Here is a 20,959-nt window from a genome sequence, read left to right as displayed (position 1 = left end):
CCTTGGCCGAGCGTGTCAGATCATTAAGCTTTTTACAGCATTGCCACCTTATCCTGGGGAAGAGGTTCACTTTGTTTACTTGCTCAGAGATCTCCCTCCAGACCTGCTGCAGCGTTTGCCTTGGGACTCAAGTCCTGCTGGAGGGGAAGAGGATGTCCTTGCGTGCTGACACTTGCTCCTTCAGGAGCTCCACGGAAAGGGTCTGACAATCATGGTGCCATTGCCCGTGCCATAGTGGACCTCCCAACCAGCAGAGTGAAAATAAAAAATTTCCTTCCTTTAAGAGGCTGCATCTAGCTTTAAGAAATGCACCCTCTCTTTCTAACAATGCTGGGACCGCCTAAAATTCCACCCCCTTCACTCCACCCACCCCCCCCACCCCCGATGGCGAGCTGCCCGTCTGTGTTGGAGAATTCGCGGGCTGTCTGCCCGAAGTGGGCTAATGAGGCAACGGACGCCCAAAGTAAAAAGCTACTCACATCCGTGTGAAGTGGTTAAATATAAACTGTTCACCTTTCCTCTTTTAAGCTTGAGTGTGCATCCCGTCGCTGTAAAAACAGAACTTTGACTAAAAACAATACTCCCTGAAAAAAATAGGCGTTGACCATTTGGCAATTTATTTACCACCAGGCTTGGAGACGGACTACTTGTCCACCTTATCAGCAGGATTTTCCTCAGGGTAGATTTTCAACTCGCCCTCCGGGTGTAAAACTGGCGGAGCAGATCGGATGCCCTGCTGTCCGATTTTCATTTCCATCGATTTCAGGCCTTTTCTACAATGGCCGTCCGATCTGCAACCCCAGATTCATGCCCAGGCAGAAAGTTAAAAATCTAACCCCTTCTCTCACAGATTCCTCACCCTCTACCCATTCATGTGACACAGGTAGGGAGTGAGTGACTGTAGAGCTAATGAAAATCACGGACAAAATGGGGGCCGGAGTCACAATTTACCATGAATTAAATTAACTGTGCTGTGAAAGCATGGTTTCAGTCAGTGATTTCTCTTTTGTGGTCTATATTAATGTCACTCATAGGGGAAAAAAAAGGATATTCCTGCACCTTAAATTTTGCAGTTACTGTTGAAAATCAATTAGAAGTCTGTCACAAACCAGGCTCTTTTAATCTTAACTTTTGCACACAGTGAATAAAAAAATTTAAAAAAATCAGTGTTCATTCATTTAAGGATTTTTAAAAAAGTACAGAGGGTGAGACAGGGCAGTACTGTGATCTGATTTTTTGGGAGAGAAAAAACTTTGAACGAGTTCCTTTATTTTAGTCCAAGCTGCTAAGATTTAAAAAAACAAGAAAGGAAAGACTGGGATTCCTCTTGCACAACATTTAAGGAATTCAACTTATGCTGCCCCTGGAAACAGATGTTGCCTCAAGCTATTTATATAAAGGATACCAGATTCCATCACACAAGATGCCAGTAGACCTGAACTTTCTTTTTAAAAAAAGCTCAGATTGCTACCATCCATCACAGTCCTTTCTGCCCAGTATATTTTGCAGCCGATTATTTTATCTTGTTATGTGTTTTGACAATGTTTCTGTCTAATCACCCAAACTTTGTCTGGGTTTGTCGTTACAGAATCTGCTGATGCAGCTCCATTTGTTAATTTGCTGAATCAAATTAAACAGTTCAAAACTTTACAGACTTCCACTTATTAAAAAGCCTAATTTTGATTGGTACATGCCAGAATTTGGGAGTCCGTCTGGTCTTATTTAGAAAAATGACTGTGTGTGTGTGGGGGGGGGGGGGGGGAGGGGGGAGTGGGGGAGGTAGGAGGGCTTACTCACCCTTAAAGACTTTCTCAAAATGGGTAATGGCACCAGAATAGTCTTAGCAATGTGGCCACATCTGAAAAAAAACACACACATTTGCTTCATTTTGACTTGGGAGAGCTTGTGCCAGATTTAAAGTGGATTTGGCTCCAAAGGTCATCAAACTAAATCAGTGCTCCTCCCACTTTTTGTGAAAATTTCTGAGCTTGAGTTAGTAATACTGAAAGCTTGACCACTTAGAGCTGCCTCTTCCTGAGATCCTCCATTTGTTCACAGAACACAGGAAGTCAAAGAAAGAAAACCCACAGCACACGTCTTCCTGTACTTCGGCGTCTGTTACTGTTTAAAGTTTGCATATATCCAACGCCATCTTTCTGGCTGAGAGGCACAGAGCGTTATTCATTTCACGAAATGTGAAGCCTTTGTGTAATTTGGAAACTAGTGTGTTTAAGTCAGAGTGCTTCTTAAATGGGTCTGCACAGTGGAACTGATCGAGGGAAGCGATGATGAAGAGAACATCTGGACAAGAAGTGGAAACTGGAGACATGCCAGGGTATGTAGTTTAACATTTAACAGACTGATTATTGCTAGTTTTTAAAAAAATATATGAAGTGCCTTACTATCCCAGTCCTAATGCATTTCAATTATTCTTGCATTAAACTGCAGTTACAATTTTGCAAAGTCCGACTTCACTTGTGCTATTGTGTCAAACGATCGGACTGTCAATGTTGTGTTAAGTGTGCTGATGTGGCTGATACCATAGCCACATAAACTCCGTCCTTTACTGGATACAGCAAACTTACATTCTGTGTCCATTCAGCCCACTGCTAGGTGCGAATGATGAATGCGGACAGCCTCACACAGCCACAGTCCCCTCGCAGCCGTTACCACTTCCAGGTATCAGTATCCTGGATAAACTCATCAGGACTTGTCCAGTGTGGCTTCAGCTCAACATCAGAAAGGAAAAAGTCACAGAAATACTCCACAGGGAGCCACTAGGGGTAAGTCTGTGCTAAGCAATTGTTTTAAGACGAGTCTGTGTGATAGCAGATGTGCCAGAGAGGCAGTGCCCTGAGGGGGGGGGGCCCACTAATGTTAAAAACATTTATTTTCCATCGATCTCCACAAAACAAACAAAAACAAACTGTTCAGATTTCAGCAGCTAATGTTATTTTTTGTCAGAAGTTACGTTAACCCCTTACAATGACATAACTCAGCTGAAAATGGCAGGTTTGAAATCGGACCTCTGTAGATTGGGATTGGAATTTTATCCATGGATCAGGTATTCCATTGGGCCGGACTCTACTGTCTAAATGATTTAAAAAGGACCATCTTTGAGAAACTCCTTTCACTTGTTAGACATTTTGTTGGAAACATTCAATCCCGATCAGAATGTTAATTTATAATTTTAGATCAATCTTTGAACAGGCTAAATGACACCTTTCGAAAGGTCAGCGACCTAAAATCTTAACTCTGTTTCCCTCTCCACAGAGGCTGCCTGACCTGCTGAGTATTTCCAGCATTTTTTGTTTTTATTTCAGATTTTCAGCATCCGTAGTATTTTGCTTTCCCATTTTCTTTTCTCTGAAATGAATAAATTGCATACTGCCACAGCGTAAAAGTGAATTAATTGTATACCATTTTGCAGTGATAGCTGCGCATACTTTTCTGGTGTCTTTGCCTCTTGTGTGTGGTGAACTTTTCTTTGTTGGATGTGCAGGTGCTTTACTGCTCCGAGATGCTCTCCGAGTTGAATAAGTAGCACTAGTGGGTAGCTGCATAACGAGCTGGTGAGCTGTAAAGAGCAGCTGTGGCTCAGTGGCTAGCACTCTTGCCTTTGAATCCAAAGGTCGTGGGTTCAAGTCCCACTCTATAGACTTGAGCGCAAAAATCCAGGCTGACACTCCAGTGCAGTGCTGAGGGAGTGCTGCACTGTCAGGGGTGCTGTCTGAGACATTAAACTGAGGCCCTGCCTGCTCTCTCAGGTGGATGTAAAAGATCACATGGCACTATTTTGAAGAAGAGCAGGGGGTTTATCCCCGGTGTCCTGGCCAATATTTATCCCTCAATCAACATAACAAAAACATATTATCTGGTCATTGTCACATTGCTGTTTGTGGGAGCTTGCTGTGCGCAAATTGGCTGCCGTGTTTCCTACATTACAGCAGTGACTACTCTCCAAAACAACTTCATTGGCTGTAAAGCGCTTTGGGACATCATGAAAGGCGCTATGTAAATGCAAGTTCTTCTTTTTTCTTTTATATAAAAGCCACTGCCAGTATCTGCATCTAACACTGGTGCACCAGAGCCAGTAGTCTTCTTCCCTGATATCTCTGTGGCTCCTTGCTTTCAGAAGTACCACCTGTGCAGGATTACATGATGGTATAAAACTGCCACTGATAGGAGTAACAACCAGCTGCACCTACACTATTCAATACATGCCACCCTGGGAGGACATCTCCTTGCCGTGCCCACTGATCTGTGTGAGCATGGGCACCGTAGGCACCTCAGAGTTCTCGCAGTTCATTTCTTATGGTTGCTGGTAACCATTCTCCAAGTGAGATTGATCTTGGTGCTTACCCAATGACAGATGGCAGTAAAAATTGTAGCTCCATGCCATAATTTATTTGGGAGATGGCAGTATGTTGGATGCCAGGCCACCTTTCACTTTGGCCCACTGAGGTCTATATCCCCATACAATTCAGGACAGGCACTCGCCTTACTACCATCGCTACACTTCCCCCACCAGTGTTTGGTGCCTCACCCTGTGATTCATAAAATCATAGAATCATAGAAATTTATGGCACAGAAGGATGCCATTCGGCCCACCGTGTCTGCGCCGGCCGAAAAAGAGCTAACCAGCCTAATCCCACTTTCCAGCTCTTGGTCCGTAGCCCTGTAGGTTACGGCACTTCAAGTGCATATCCAAGTACTTTTTAAATGCGATGAAGGTTATGGCCTCTACCACCCTTTCAAGCTGTGAGTTCCAAACCCTCACCAACCTCTGGGTGAAAAACTTCTCCTCAACTTCCCTTTAATCCTTCTACCAATTACTTTAAGTCTATGCCCCTTGGTTATTGACCTCTCTGCTGGGGGAAATAGGTCCTTCCTAACAATTCTATCTCGGCCCCTCATAATTTTATACACTTCAATCAAGTCTCCCCTCAGCTTCCTCTGTTCCAAAGAAACCAACCCCAGCCTATCCAATCTTTCCTCATAGCTAAAATTCTCCAGTTGTGGCAACATTCTCGTAAATCTCCTTTGTACCCTCTCTAGTGCAATCACATATTTCCTGTAATGTGGTGACCAGAACTGTATGCAGTATTCTAGCTGTGGCCTAACCAGTGTTTTGTACAGCTCTAGCATAACCTCCCTGCTCTTAAATTCTATGCCTTGGCTAATAAAGAAAAATATCCCATATGCCTTCTTAACCACCTTATCTACCTGTCCTGCTACCTTCCTCCTGGATTATCATCTATGCTTAGAGGTGCAGGGCAAGGCTAGAATACTCAATGAATACTTTGTATCGGTGTTTACTAAGGAGGTGGATGCTGACAAAATATCAGTAGAGATGGAAAAGGTAGAAGCAGTGGAAGGGGTGAAAATTGATAGACAGGATGTACTAGAAAGGCTGGGTATGCTTAGAGTAGATAAGTCACCTGGTCCAGATGGCTTGCATCCCAGGTTGCTAAGGGAATTGGGGGAGGAGATAGCGGAAGGGCTTGCCATAATTTTCCAATCATCCCTAGATGCGGGGGAGGTGCCTGAGGATTGGAAAGTGGCAAATGTGACACCATTGTTCACGAAAGGGTGTAAGGACAATCCTAGTAACTATAGGTTTGGTTAGTTTAACATCAGTGGTGGGTAAAGTTTTAGAAACAATAATCAAGGAAAAAATTAATGGGCACTTGGAGAGGTTTAAGCCAATTAAGGAGAGCCAACATGGATTTGTAAAAGGCAGATCGTGTTTGACTAATCTAATTGAATTTTTTGATGAAGTAACAGAGAGGATTGATGAAGGGAATGCAATGGATGTTGTCTACATGGATTTTAGGAAGGCGTTTGACAAAGTACCACATAGAAAGCTGGTTAACAAAATTGAGGCTCATGGAATAGGTAGGTCAATGGCAGATTGGATAAGGAATTTGCTTAAGGGCAGAAAACAGCGAGTTGTGGTCAATGGCTGTTTTTCAGACTGGAGGATGGTAGACAGTGGTGTTTCCCAAGGGTCAGTGCTGGGGCTACTGCTTTTCTTGATATATATAAATGACCCGGATATTGTAGAATATCTAAATTTGCCGATGACATTAAACTTGGGGGTGTGACAAACAGTGTGGATGATACCAATCAACTGCATCAGGACATAGAAAGGCTAGCAGAACGGACAGACAAGTGGCAGATGGAATTTAATACAGAGAAATGTGAGGTGATACATTTTGGCAGAAGGAACAGGGAGAGGCAATATACACTTAATGGCACTGTTTTAAAGAATGTGCATGGACAGAGGGACCTGGGAGTTAATCTGCATAGGTCCCTGAAGGTGGCAGGACACATTGAGAGAGTGGTTAGCAAAGCATATAGGATCTTGGGCTTCATAAATAGAGGTATTGAGAAGTTATGCTGAACCTTTATAAAGAGTTAGTTAGGCCACAACTGGAGTATTGCGTCCAGTTCTGGTCAACACAATTTAGGAAGGATGTGAAGGCCCTTCAGAGGGTGCAGAGGAGATTTACCAGAATGGTTCCGGGGATGGGGGATCTTAGCTACAAGGACAGGTTGGAGAAGCTGGATTTGTTTTCATTAGAGCAAAGGAGGTTGAGGGGTGATTTGATAGAGGTGTACAAGATTATGACAGGTTTGGATAGGCTAGACGGGGAAAGGCTGTTCCCACAAGTTGATGGTACAAGGACTAGGGGACACAGATTTAGGTTTTGGGTAAGAGATATAGGGGGGATGTGAGGAAAAACTTTTTTATGCAGCGAGTGGTGATGACCTGGAACTCGCTGTCGACGGAAGTGGTGGAAGCGGAGACACTCAATGTTTTTAAGGGGAAACTGGATAGGCACTTGAGGGAAATAAACTTGCAGGGCTACAGGGATAGAGCGGGGGAATGGGACTGACTGGATTGCTCTACAGAGAGCCGGCATGGACTCGATGGGCTGAATGGCCTCTGTCTGTGCCGTATGACTATGACTCTAAAACTTCTTCTAAAAGTGTGTATCTGTGCAGGTGATCAGTTCAAGCAAAGCTTTTCATCTTTAGTTGGAGGATGACTTTGCTCTCCTTTCTATGTAAGAGTACACTATGAGTAAATAAGCACATTTGCCCACATGGCACTGAACTGTCATTATAAACTTAATATGCTTGAGTACAATCACCATGTGTGTGGACACATTCATCTAGCATTTTGTACAAATCATAGAATATCTGAAGATTACCATACATACAAGTTCAGCGCAGTCCTCCAGTTTCCACCTGCCTTCCGAACTCTCCCTCCTACACACATTGACAGCAGTTTGCTCATATTGCATCAGTACAGGAAACTTTCTGGTATCCGACACTGACGGGACCGAGCTGGTGCCGTTAGATCAAAACTGCCGTATAAACCAGCGCTAATGTTGAAACATACAGAGCTTTTCAGCTCCGTGTGAATCAACAAACCCTGTTGCTTAGCAACAGCTTCAAAACAGTTGGCTGCAGCTGCAAGCATCTCTAGCTGAAGCTGTTGCTTAGTTACAGACCTTGCAGAGCCTGACTGGGAAAAAAAAAGCAACGAGAAGTAAAAAAACTTACAGAAAACGGCTCCTGAATTTTTCCGATAGATAGAGCTTTCCGGACTTCTAGCCTCCGGTTAAACGAAAGTTTCTTGTAGTTCATAGTCTGCGAGTCCACCAACTGTGCCCTATGACAACGTGTGGATTTTGCCTTTAAACATAAGAACAGTGCCAGTTGAGACATGGTGGCCTGGCCCAGGGGAATTGTTTTCTTTATTTCATTTATTATTCTTTGATGCGATGGAGAATATAATTTGCATGCCCATGTTGTCTTCACTGAAGTGCGACAGTTGTGTTAATGTTTTCACTGCCTGTACAGCCCTTTTAGCATAGTTTTTTTTACTACAACTTTCCATCGCATGCACATCTATCCAGAGCTACTGTTTTAGTGTAAAGAGCACCTATGTGCTCTTCTTTAAGTTGATTGACTTCTTTCTCACTTCCGTCTAGGTCTTTTAGTGGTTGACACAGTGTTTACCATCTCCATCACGTACTCCCATGCTTGTCCCCTCCTTTGCATAGCTGGGGGGGGGCGAACCTCCTCCCCCCCCAAAATGTCCTTTGTAACACGTCTTTGTAGAAATCATCAGAATTTACAGAGCCTGGTCAGCAATTTGTGGGTTTGTGTCCTCCCATTTTCCACTTTAAAATGCATGATCCACAGCTGGATCAATAATAATATATCACAGGCTGCTGGAGAGGTCTTAAAGCATTCTTATTACAGCAGCATCATGACTGGCTGCTATTTTTACATCACCTCCTTTCATGCAACACACGTGCCAGCTGGGCTCAGTCGCAGACCTCTCGCCTCTGAGTCAGAAGATCATGAGCTTCAAGTCCCACACCAGAAACGTGAGCACATAATCAAGGCAGGCACTTCAGTGCAGCACTGAGGGAGTGCTGCCATTTCAGAGGTACCGTCTTTCAGATGAGACATTGAAACCCCTTGTACCTGTTCAGGTGAACGTAAAAGCTCCCACGGCAATTTGTTTGAAGAACAGCGTGGAGTTCTCCCGTAGTCCCGGGCAGCATTCGCCTCTTCACCAAAACCCCCAAAACAGATTAAACTGCCCATTTAGCTCATTGCTGTTCGTGGGGCCTTGTTGTCCATCAGTTAGCTGCTACATTTGTCTGTAAAAACAACAAAGACACCTCAAAAAGTAATTCATGGTTTGTGAAACAATGCAGGACGTCCTGAGGATGTGAGAGAGATTATAGTACTGCCAGACATTCTTTCTTTTTACCTCTAATCTCAAGAATTGCACATTTCCAAAAAGAGCATTCCTCCCATTTTGTTAGTGGTTCAGTGTTGACAAGAAAACAGGCATTTCACCTATTTATTTTTTAAGAAAGGAATGACAGCCAATTTCTGTCTACCGCTTCTAGTGTAATGTGCCAATTTAAAAGTTCAATATTACCCAGCAGTAAAAACACGTAGAGTACAGTAAATCATATTGCAAACCAATTTAGACTGTTACACCAAAGCACAATTGGGTAAATAGATTGTAGGAAATGTTGGATAAAATCCAAAGGTCCATATTTAATACTTTATTACCCGTGGAGCCTCATGGAGGAAGAATGTCATTTCGAGTAAGCAAGCTGCAGCATTCTCAAACAAGTCTCATAACAAAGTATTGTGCTCATTAACACATTCACTGGCACAATGCTCGCATGCCTTGTTACTGCACAGAGAACATAGCGCAAACCTGCAAAATTCTCAAAAGCACAGACAGTGTCAGTTTGGGATGAATTATGATATGAAACAGATCGCTTGCTCCGTATCATAGACAATGTAATGCTCCTAACTTGGGTGTAACTGTTAATTAAGAAACCTTCCTTGCTATTGTTAAATGTATAATAATGTAGGAATTAACGAATTCCTACGAATAACGGAGATTGATACAAGAGAACAATCAAACAGGTCTTTACTCAACGGAGATGCCACGAGGACTGCCTGGGCAGCCCCGTGGTTTGCGACGTGACGTCATCGCGTTTGCCCGCGTTTTCCCGCGCTCTTAAAGGGGCCACGCCCCGTACATGCAAACTCTATATACAAAACACAGTAATGCTTAACACAATGGTACAGGTTTAGGCTGGTGTTAGAACATCGTTAAAGAGAATTATATACAGTTATCCAGAGTCATTCAGTGGTTCTGCCACATGCGCCCCCCCCAGAATTCGCTTTAACGGACAAAGTCAAACAGTGAGGGGGTCTGACGAGCCTGTCAGAACGACTCCTGTACTCTCGAGGCGGAGGCTGCTGGGCAGCTGGCGGTCTGGCGGGTGGTCGCACTTGATCTGCCATAACGACGATGGGTGGCCGACCCCGTCTCGGCAGTTGTGCTGTCTCGACGGGGTGGTCAAGGTCTAAATGCGCTGGCTTTAAGCGGTCGACCGAAATGTGGTCCGGTTTACCATCGACATCTACCGTGAAGGTTTTGTCCCCTGCTTCCAACACGTGGAAGGGACTGGTATAGGGGGCCTTGAGCGGATCCCTATGTGCGTCACGGCGAATAAAAACGTATTCAGCCCTGTGAAGCTCCATGGGAACGTGTGACCTCTGCAGCCCGTGGTGTGAAGTGGGCACCGGTGCGAAACATCTGGCCGCCTCTTGGTGACTAGCAAGCTGGGCAGATGCGGACCATGGCTCCGTCGATGTTGGTAGGAAGTCCCCCGGGACTCGCAGCAGCTGACCATACACCAGCTCCGCTGATGAAGAGTGAAGGTCTTCTTTGGGGGCCGTGCGAAGGCCCAACAGGACCCACGGTAGCTTGTCTGCCCATCCAGCGTCCTGGAGGCTGGCCCTCAGGGCGGCTTTCATTGACCGGTGGAAGCGTTCGCAGAGGCCATTCGCCTGTGGGTGGTAGGCTGTGGTGTGGTTTAATTTGACACCGAGTCCTTGGGCCACTGCATTCCAGAGTTCGGAGGATAACTGCGGTCCCCTGTCCGACGAAATATCTGCGGGCACTCCGAAACGGGCGATCCAGGAGGAAATGAACGCCCTGGCCATGTCCGCCGAAGTAGTGGATGATAGGGGAACTGCCTCCGGCCATCTGGTGGTGCAGTCAACCATGGTCAGGATGTGTGAAAAACCATGGGAGGGTGGGAGTGGTCCTACCAGGTCCACGTTGACATGGTCAAAACGTCGCTCCAGAACTGTGAAGGTGGCCAACAGAGCTTTGATGTGGCGCTGTACCTTGGCCTTTTGGCAGACCACGCGGGTGTTGGCCCAGTCGCGGACATCCTTATGCATGCCATGCCATACAAATTTCGCCGACATCAGTTTCTGAGAGGCCTTCATTCCTGGGTGTGACAACCCATGTATGGCGTCGAACACTTTGCGGCACCAGACGACCGGCACAACAGGGCGAGGATCCTGCACAGAGACGTCACACAACAGCGTGGTACCTGCCGAATGGAACTTGACGTCGGCCAACTGGAGGCCAGTGATGGCTGTTCTGTAGGCTTGGACTTCCAGGTCTGAGGCTTGGTCCGCCGCCATGAGGGCGTAGTCGATGCCCAAATGTACCGTATTGACGATCACGCGGGAGAGGCAGTCTGCCACCAGGTTGTCCTTACCGGCCACGTGCTGTATATCTGTGGTGAATTCGGATATGTAGGTCAGTTGATGCTGCTGTCGGGCTGACCACGGTTCGGCGGTCTTGGCCATTGCAAAGGTTAGCGGCTTATGGTCCACAAAGGCGGTGAAAGGACGTCCTTCCAGCAGGAACCGAAAATGGCAGATGGCCAGAAAAAGGGCGAGCAACTCCCGGTCGAACGTGCTGTATGCTCTCTCATTCTGCCGTAGTTGACGGCTGAAGAATGCCAACGGCTGCCACGTCCCGTTCACCCACTGCTGTTGCACGGCACCGACTGCGTAGTCCGACGCGTCGGTGGTGAGGGCAATGGTGGCTCCTGGCAGCGGGTGCGCCAGCATAGTCGCGTTGGCTAAGTCGCTTTTGGTGTTGGCGAACGCTCGGGCCATGTCATCCGTCCAGTCTACCGGGTTCTTGCCAGTCTTGCCCTTGAGGGCCTCATACAGGGGCTGCATGAGTAGTGCCACCTTCGGCACGAAACAGTGGTAAAAGTTTACCATGCTTAGGATTTCCTGCAGGGCCTTTATGTGTGGAAAGGATGTCACCGCCTCTACCTTTGAAGGTAAAGGAACCGCTCCCTCTGAGGTGATGCGATGCCCCAGGAAGTCAATTTGGTGCAGGCCAAACTGACACTTGGCCGGGTTGGTAATCAGGCCGTGTTGGTTGAGGCGTCGAAAAAGGGTGCTTAGGTGACAGGTATGTTCTTCCTCAGTAGGACTGGTAATTAGAATATTGTCCAGGTAGACGAAGAGGAACTTGAGGTCCCGCAGCACGGAATCCATCAGGCATTGGAAAGCCTGGGTGGCGTTCTTTAACCCAAACGGCATCCGTAAAAACTCGAAGAGGCCGAATGGGGTGATGACTGCGGTCTTCTGGACGTCTTGCGGATGAACAGGGACCTGGTGGTAGCCCCGGACGAGATCGACTTTTGAGAACACGGTGTTCCCTGCCAAATGGGCAGAGAAATCCTGGATATGGGGGATCGGGTACCGATCAGGAGTGGTGGCGTCGTTTAGACGTCGATAGTCGCCGCATGGCCACCATCCGCCGCCAGGCTTCGGGATGATATGGAGGGGTGAAGACCAGGGACTATTCGACCAGCGAATAATCCCTAACCGTTCCATGGTTGCGAACTCTGCCTTTGCGACCGCCAGCTTGCCAGGTTCCAGGCGCTGGGCCTGCGCGTGGACCAGGGGGCCGTTGGTGGTGATGTGGTGTTCCACACCATGTTTCGTGGCTGTGGAGGAGAACGTGGGTCTTGTCAGGTCGGGGAATTCGCTGAGCAGGCGAGCGAACTCATCAGGAGTCAGGAACGCACAGGAGATGGCGCGTGACGTAGTGTTGCTGCGGTAACACGGAAGAGAATTAAAAGTTGCTGCGTTGATCAGCCGTCGGTTCCTAACGTCGACCAGGAGGCTGTTGGCGCACAGGAAATCCGCGCCGAGGAGGGGCTGGGAAACTTTGGCCGTAACAAACTCCCAGTGAAAATGTTGTCCCCCGAGGCACAACTCTACCCGCCGTCTGCCGAAGGTCCGAATTGTTCCGCCATTGGCCACTTCAAGGGCAGGGCCGTGATTCCCCGTCTGCACATCGAGGGCGGACACGGGTAAAATGCTGCACTGCGCTCCGGTGTCGCACAGAAAACGACGACCGGAGAGAGTATCCGTGATGAACAGCAATTTTCCCGCGTTGCCGATCGCCATCGCGGCCGCGGGGTGCCCGTTAGGCCCGTTCCTCGGTGGTCGCAGTGTCAGTTGTTTTTTGGGGGGAAAACTGCAGGGAGGGCGGCAACGCTTCGCCTTCGTGCCGAACTGCGCGTGGTAGAAACACAGCCCAGCAGGCTGACGAGCTGGGTCGGTGTCTGCGGGGGATGGGTGCCTCGTGGCAGCGCAGTACAGCCGAGTTACAGCGAAAATTTTGTCAGCCTCCGCAGCGAGTGTTGCGCAGTCTTCAACTTCAGATCTGGCCAGAGCAGCTTGTACCTGTTCAGGCAGTTGGCTGAGGAAAATCTCGCGGAATGGGAAACATTCCCGTTCTGAGCCCAGGAGTGTGAGCATTTGGCTCATCAGCTCTGAAGGCTTGGAGTCCCCGAGCCCGGGCATAGCGAGTAATCGACGGGCGCGCTCCGATTTTGTGAGCCCGAAAACCTGCAGTAACCGCGCTTTGAGGGTTTCATGCTTGCGCTCCGTTGGGGGGTTTTCGAGGAGGCTGACGATCCGAGAGGCGGTAGAGCTGTCGAGTGCGGAGACCACGTAAAAATACTTGGTCTGATCCGCATCGATGTTCCTCAGGGCGAACTGGGCCTCGACCTGAATAAACCACGAGGGCGCTTGCTGCTCCCAGAACTGCGGTAGCTTTAGCGAAACAGCGTTTGCTTCCATGCTGTGCTCTTCTTTTGTAAAAACGTTCACAAAAACGGGGTCACCAATGTAGGAATTAACGAATTCTTACGAATAACAGAGATCAACACAAGAGAACAATCAAACAGGTCTTTACTCAATGGAGATGCCACGAGGACTGCCTGGGCAGCCCCATGGTTTGCGACGTGACGTCATCGCGTTTGCCCGCATTTTCCCGCGCTCTTAAAGGGGCCACGCCCCGTACATGCAAACTCTATATACAAAACACAGTAATGCCTAACACAATGGTACAGGTTTAGGCTGGTGTTAGAACATCGTTAAAGAGAATTATATACAGTTATCCAGAGTCATTCAATGGTTCTGCCACAATAAACTGATTTGTATAATTATTCGCAGAGCAGAATAGTCTCACTGAATGAATTGGGAGATTGTGCCAAAGGTTATTTAAAATGAACATAACAATGGGACTAGGTGACTGCAAGTCTAAATATAGATAAAGGCAGCGAGGACAGACGCAAGTGGTAAAATAAGTAACTGAAATAAGAACAGAAAATGCTGGAAACATTCAGAAGGCCAGGCAGCATCCGTGGAGAGAGAAACAGAGTTAACGTTTCAGGTCTGTGACCCTTGTCACAGACCTGAAACGTTAACTCTGTTTCTCTCTCCACGGATGCTGCCTGGCCTGCTGAGTGTTTCCATCATTTTCTGTTCTTATTTCAGATTTCCAACATCCGTCGTATTTTGCTATTGAAATAAGTAATTGATGTTGGTTTCAGCCCCAGTGATGATAGCCATTCAAATCTCTGTGTCAGTCAAATTCTTCTGCCATGCAAATCTGCCTGTTCTGGTTGAGATGAGGTTAGCCATTTCTTAGTTGGGCATTTTGTTGGTTGGAGTGCCTCAAGCAGGCAGGATTAGCATACCCACTCAATTGAGTGGAAGATTTTGTGGTGTTGGTTAAGAGATGAATAAGCCAGTACAACAAGTAATTGCCTGCTCTTCTTCGAATAGTGCCATGGGATCCTTTATATTCACCTGAACAGGCAGACAGGGTCTCAATTTAACATCTCATGCAAAATCCGCACGGTAAATGTGCATTTTTTGATGTCTTATCTACAAATACCATGACCTTGCTGATTAATAAAATGTCCTGATGACTGATGGAAGAAGGCAATAAACCATGTGAGGGAGAGGATAACATGCTAGCCTGTTTACCCCATCTGCCCAACCCCTATTTTTATGGCTTGAACCTATACATTTAACCAGCCCTTCTCCAACCCCACAAACAAGAGAGGACATATGAAGCAACTGTGAAAGAGACAGAGATCTAATGGCTCAATAAAAACATGAGCCGAGAGATTGCAGAAGTCCTGCTCTGCCCCCGGATATGTGGTGGGGCAGAACTTCTACCTGCCCATCTGCTCTGGCCCTTAACCAGTCCCAAAACCCAGTATTGAGGTAAGGGCTATTCATGATGCTACTGATGTGCCTGTCTACATCACATGAGCACTGGATTTCTGGAGCGGCTCCTCGTATGGCAAGTACACCTGCTTCATGCACGTGTACTTATTGCTGGCTATACTTTGGGCAGAACTGGCAGGATCTGGGGCTACTGGTGCTTGGCTCATTTTAAAAAATTTGTTCTTGGGATGCGGGCATCGCTGGCAAGGCCAGCATTTATTGCTCATTCCTAATTGCCATTGAGAAGGTGGTGGTGAACCGTCTTCTTGAACTGCTGCAGTCAGTGTGGTAAAGGTACTCCCACAGTGCTGTTAGAGAGTTCCAGGATTTTGACCCAGCGATGATGAAGGATCGGTGATATACTTCCAAGTCAGGATGGTGTGTGACTTGGAGGGGAACTTGGAGGTGGTGGTGTTCCCATGCACCTGCTACCCTTGTCCTTCTAGGTGGAAGAAGTCCCGGGTTTGGGAGGTGCTGCCGAAGAAGCCTTGGCAAGTTGCTGCAGTGCATCTTGTAGATGGTATACACTACAGCCATGGTACGCCAGTGGTGGAGGGAGTGAATGTTTAAGGTGGTGGATGGGGTGCCAATCAAGCGGGATGCTTTGTCCTGGATGGTGTCGAGCTTCTTGAGTGTTGTTGGAGCTGCACTCATCCAGGCAAGTAGAGAGTATTCCGTCACACTCCTGACTTGTGCCTTGTAGATGGTGGAAAGGCTTTAGGGAGTCAGGAGGTGAGACACTCGCCGCAGAATACCTAGCCTCTGACCTGCTCTTGTTGCCACAGTATTTATGTGGCTGGTCCAGTTAAGTTTTTGGTCAATGGTGACCCCCCAGGATGTTGATGGTGGGGGATTTGGCGATGGTAATGCCGTTGAATGTCAAGGTGAAGGGATAATTACTAGTCCTAGCCCCTTTAGGGCTACCCCGGATCAGGCGTATTCCCCAGGTGTTCACTTTCAACTAAAGTTAGAGGTAGCTGAATCGTAAAGACGCTTAATTGGGTCTAAAGGTCCAGCCTCTCTCTCCCTAAAGGAAAGAAACAACCTGAAGATGTTATCGTCCTCCAGATAGCACTTTTAATAAGTTTAGCTAGACTGTAATGTTCCGGATATTATGAGGGTCCGGAAAACTCCCCCAGAATTCAACAACTCCTCACCAAAGAGCGTACAGAGATTGAGTTTGTGAGTTTGAAACAGAAGTATTATGTGAGACAATTCTAAAAATATATAGATTTATTAAAGAACCAACATGTAATTTACAGTTGGTGATTCAATCGCAACATTAACAGTTCCAAATACAAAAAGCTTACAATTCTTATTATCAGAGATCCTTATTCTCAAATCTTAACTTTGTTACATTTTTACATTTCTAAGTCTTATTCCAGGATATCCACCAAAATCAACTACAATACCGTTGACCCCCGAGACTCAAAGAGTTGTAGACTTACAGAGCTTGCTTCTGAAGCTGAGAATCGCTTTGCCCCTTTACAGCGAATCTATCTTCCCATTTGAAAGTTCAATTTTTATACCCTTTCTCAGTGGTATTTCCTTTAAAGTTTTCTGCTGATGTAAGCTAATTATCTCTAGTCATTTTTCTGCTGACCCCTGCTATTTTTACAGTTAGATCAGCTTGTAGTATTAAGAATTATCTACCCTTTAGGTGCTCGAATGTAACAGCAGGTGCATTTATTTGATGCCATTCTTACCAAAGTCTTCTGTTTGTATCTCTTTACGACGTGTAAATTAAAAACACCTCAACCGGGTGCACCATTGTTTTCTTAGTTACCTCAACTGGTTGCATTAAGAATGATGGGGGAGAAATTCGGTTGATAGCGCCACCGATTAATGCCTAAAGAGGCCGAGAATTGGGGCGCTAGCCAATTTCCGGGTGGGCGCAAGGCGCTTAGCGCCTCGCCCGATATTGAGCATGCATTTAGCGCCGGCGCTAAATCTTAGTGCCCGCTCATGGGCGCAGGCTGATTATGACGTCATTTGAGTGTGCAACGCTTTTTGGGTGCCCTGGACCGGAAATTCAGTGGCGCCCCCCTCCGTAGCGCCTGGCACTAATAGTGACAGCTTACCTGGGGCTTACCAAGTCGCTCTCGGGCTGGAGGAGCGTTATTTAAAGGGGACTGGTGTGGTTTAAAAGCGGCAGCCATTTTTGGATCACAACTTCCTCGAGAGCTACAAAGAGTTGCTGAGCTGCACACTGAGAACCATTTGACCACTGAGCCAGCGCAGACAGACGATCTTCAGCCTTCTGACCATCACCTTGCTGTTGGTGAGCCTTGACAACGGGGAACCTTCCTGTGGGCACTTATTATGGGGGCTGCATTGGAGGGGAACGTCCTGCTGCTGAATCATCTGGAAAGGGCACTGAGAAGCAGGGAGAGGGGGGCGGGCATGGCCAGACGGAAGAGGGCCAACAGACGTCGCCACAGCAGACCTTACGCTGGCAGGGTTATCCGACAGCAGTTTTCCTACATGAACATGCCGGAGGAGCAGTGTGTCAGAAGGCTGCGATTTAGAAAAGAGGTGGTGTCTGAGCTGTGCCAGCTGCTTCAGCCAGATCTGCAGCCTCAGATAAGGTGCAGGACATCTCTGTCGGCGGCTGAGAAGATGGCTGTTGGCCTGAACTTCTACGCGAGCGGCTCTTCTCAGGCTGCGCGTCAGAGGCTGATCAGATGTAGCTTCTGGGCCCCTCTCACGGAATGCTTGCTGCCATTCCTATAACAGGAATGGAACCGGTCTGATACCCCCAAGCCTGTGAAGGGCAAGATGCATGTAAATAGCAGGCATGGCCATTGTAAATGAAGAAAGTGTTTCATTACACAAAATGTGGTTCCTTCAAACATGAGAAAGCAATGGCAACAGAAAGCAAAACTAATACACTGACACATAGCTGCCTCTCACACCCGGGCAATTGTCCAAAACATAAATCACATTCCGACCATCTTCCTTGGCCTTGATTCCACTGCGCCAACCAAAGCATCCAATGCCCCATCAGTGAGGCATTCCGCCCTCTGCCTCACCCTTTCCATGTCTTGCTAGGCTGGTGCGCCACAGGTAGGCTCCCACCGCTTTGAAGGCCTACAAGGCAGTGAGTGTGTCTGGTGATGCCAATTGACCTGCCCCTTTAAGAGCTGGCTGGCGCCACTGTGTCTCAGGGAAAGTGATTATTGACAGCACCCTCGCTGCGCCCCGCCACGGTGAAATTGGGTTGCGCCACCGGGTTAGCGCCTTAAGAGTAGTGTGCAGCGCCTGATTTAGCGCCGCAATCACCTTTAGGGGCGCTGCAACCCAATATCGCGCTAGGTGGCGCTAAATTGCGCCTGGTGCTAAATTTTGCGCATCGCCAGGACTAGCGCCCCAAACGCGGCTATACCGAATTTCTAGGCCCATGTCTCCTAGGTGTTCCAAGTTCAACACAAAAACTATGTGATGGCTGGTGCCTCCCCCACTTGATGCCATTCCCACAAAGGCATATGTTTCTTAATTTTCTGTGTTTGTTTACAAAGCGTACTTTAAAACACCTTAACAGGGTATACCATTGTGTTCTGTCCAAGGCTTCAAACTTTCAGGAACCTCCAACCTCCTGTTTCAATAAGGCTATTGATTCAGTGTCAACAACTTATCTTATCTCAATAGCTTGTATGCTGTTTACAGCTTCTCCATTGTTAGGTTTTTAGATTTTCAAGCCCAGTTTGTCATGTTACAAAGGCCAGAATATTTCATAGAATGGTGTATTTTTCTGAGTATGGCTTATTCGTTCACAAAGGGGCAGTGGTTAGACGCTCGCTTGTTGGAGATAGTCATTGCCTGGCACTTGTGTGGCGCAAATGTTACCTGCCACTTATCAGCCCAAGCCTGAACGTTGTCCAGGTCTTCTTGCATGCATTGTGACCATCAGTGCAAGTGTGCAGTAACAATGACAAACAAGATCTTCTGGTGTATAGCCAGAGAGAAAGCACATAAGACCAGGGTTGACACTAAGCTTGTGGGGGCTATAGGGGGGGAGGAGCTAAACACGATCAAAATCACTAAGGAAGTGGTACTCGGTAAAATAATGGGACTCAAGGCGGATAAATCACCTGGACCTGATGGCTTACATCCTAGGGTCTTGAGGGAAGTGGCGGTAGGGATTGTGGATGCATTGGTAATAATTTTTCAAAACTCCCTGGACTCAGCAAAGGTCCCGGCAGACTGGAAAGCTGCTAATGTAACACCCTTATTTAAAAAGGGCAGTAGACAGAAGGCTGGAAACTATAGGCCGGTTAGCCTAACATCTGTGGTAGGTAAAATTTTGGAGTCCATTATTAAGGAGACAGTAACAGGACATTTGGATAATCATAATTTAATAGGACAAAGTCAGCATGGTTTTATGAAGGGGAAGTCATGTTTGACAAATTTGCTGGAGTTCTTTGAGGAAGTAACATATAGGGTGGATAAAGGGAAACCAGTGGACATAGTGTATTTAGACTTCCAAAAGGCATTTGACAAGGTACCACACAAAAGATTATTGCTTAAGATAAAAAATCACGGGATTGGGGGTAATATTCTGGCATGGATAGAGGATTGGCTATCTAACAGAAGGCAGAGAGTTGGGATAAATGGTTCATTCTCAGACTGGCAATCAGTAACTAGTGGTGTTCCGCAGGGGTCAGTGCTGGGTCCCCAACTCTTTACAATCTATATTAACAATTTGGAGGAGGGGACCGAGTGTAACATATCAAAGTTTGCAGATGATACTAAGATGGGAGGGAAAGTAGTGAGTGAGGAGGACATAAAAAACCTGCAAGGGGACATAGACAGGCTAAGTAAGTGGGCAGAGATTTGGCAGATGGAATACAATACTGGAAAGTGTGAGGTTATGCACTTTGGCAGGAAAAATCGTAGAGCAAGTTATTATCTTAATGGCAAGAAACTGGAAAGTACTGAAGTACAAAAGGATCTGGGGGTCCTGGTGCACGAAACTCAAAAGTTTAGTATGCAGGTGCAGCAAGTGATTAAGAAGGCCAATGGAATGTTGGCTTTCATTGCTAGGGGGATAGAATATAAAAATAGGGAGGTATTGCTTCAGTTGTACAAGTTATTGGTGAGACCGCACCTGGAATACTGCATACAGTTTTGGTGTCCATACTTAAGAAAAGACATACTTGCTCTCGAGTCAGTACAAAGAAGGTTCACTCGGTTAATCCCGGGGATGAGGGGATGGACATATGAGGAGAGGTTGAGTAGATTGGGACTCTACTCATTGGAGTTCAGAAGAATGAGAGGCGATCTTATTGAAACATATAAGATTGTGAAGGGGTTGGATCGGGTGGATGTGGGGAGGATGTTCCCGATGATGGGTGAAACTAGAACTAGGGGGCATAGTCTTAGAATAAGGGGCTGCTCTTTCAAAACTGAGATGAGGAGGAACTACTTCACTCAGAGGGTGGTAGGTCCATGGAATATGCTGCCCCAAAAAGCTGTAGAAGCTACATCATTACATAAATTTAAAACAGAAATAGACAGTTTCCTAGAAGTAAAGGGAATTAAAGGTTACGGGGAGCGGGCAGGAATTTGGACATGAGTCTAGGTTCGGATCGGACATGGCCCTGTGGGTAGTGGAGCGGGCCCAGGGGCCGTGTAGCCTGATCCTGCTCCTATATTGTGTGTCTAATTCTGTTAGATTCAGGAGATGGTTCTGTGATAGTAGATTGGCGGTTAGGATCAGATCAGCCATGATCTTATTGAATGGCGGAGCAGGCTCGAGGGGCCGATTGGCCTACTCCTGCTCCTATTTCTTATGTTCTTATGTTCTTATGTAGAGCACAGGTTTGGCCCCATACGAGTGCTGTGCATAATTTTGCTCATTGTTCAACAGTGTGGACAGTTTGGTACAGAGAAGGGCAACTAATAAGCTATTACCAGCGATTAATAAGCCTCTGAGCTGCAATAAGATACTAATGAAACTGGGAATGCTTAGGCAGGAGAAAAGAAG

The 20,959-nt window shown here is 46.9% G+C and overlaps 1 protein-coding gene across 1 annotated transcript in view; it reads left to right on the top strand.

Annotated features, from left to right (window-relative positions):
• The first annotated feature begins 1,985 nt into the window (after positions 1-1,985).
• The window catches only part of rin3 (Ras and Rab interactor 3), a 182,311-nt gene continuing 163,337 nt past the window's right edge, over positions 1,986-20,959 (top strand). The window contains exons 1-2 of the mRNA XM_086002805.1: positions 1,986-2,335; positions 2,603-2,783. Of these exons, the coding sequence (XP_085858931.1) occupies positions 2,286-2,335; positions 2,603-2,783 (231 nt within the window). The 5' untranslated portion in view covers positions 1,986-2,285. The remainder of the gene's footprint in view (positions 2,336-2,602; positions 2,784-20,959) is intronic.

Source organism: Somniosus microcephalus, chromosome 12, assembly GCF_052327205.1.
Source record: "Somniosus microcephalus isolate GS21.2 chromosome 12, FLI_Smic_1.0, whole genome shotgun sequence".
NCBI lineage: Eukaryota > Metazoa > Chordata > Chondrichthyes > Squaliformes > Somniosidae > Somniosus > Somniosus microcephalus.
The sequence above is the reverse complement of the archived record's forward strand: the minus strand, read 5'-3'. Positions and strand labels throughout refer to the sequence as shown.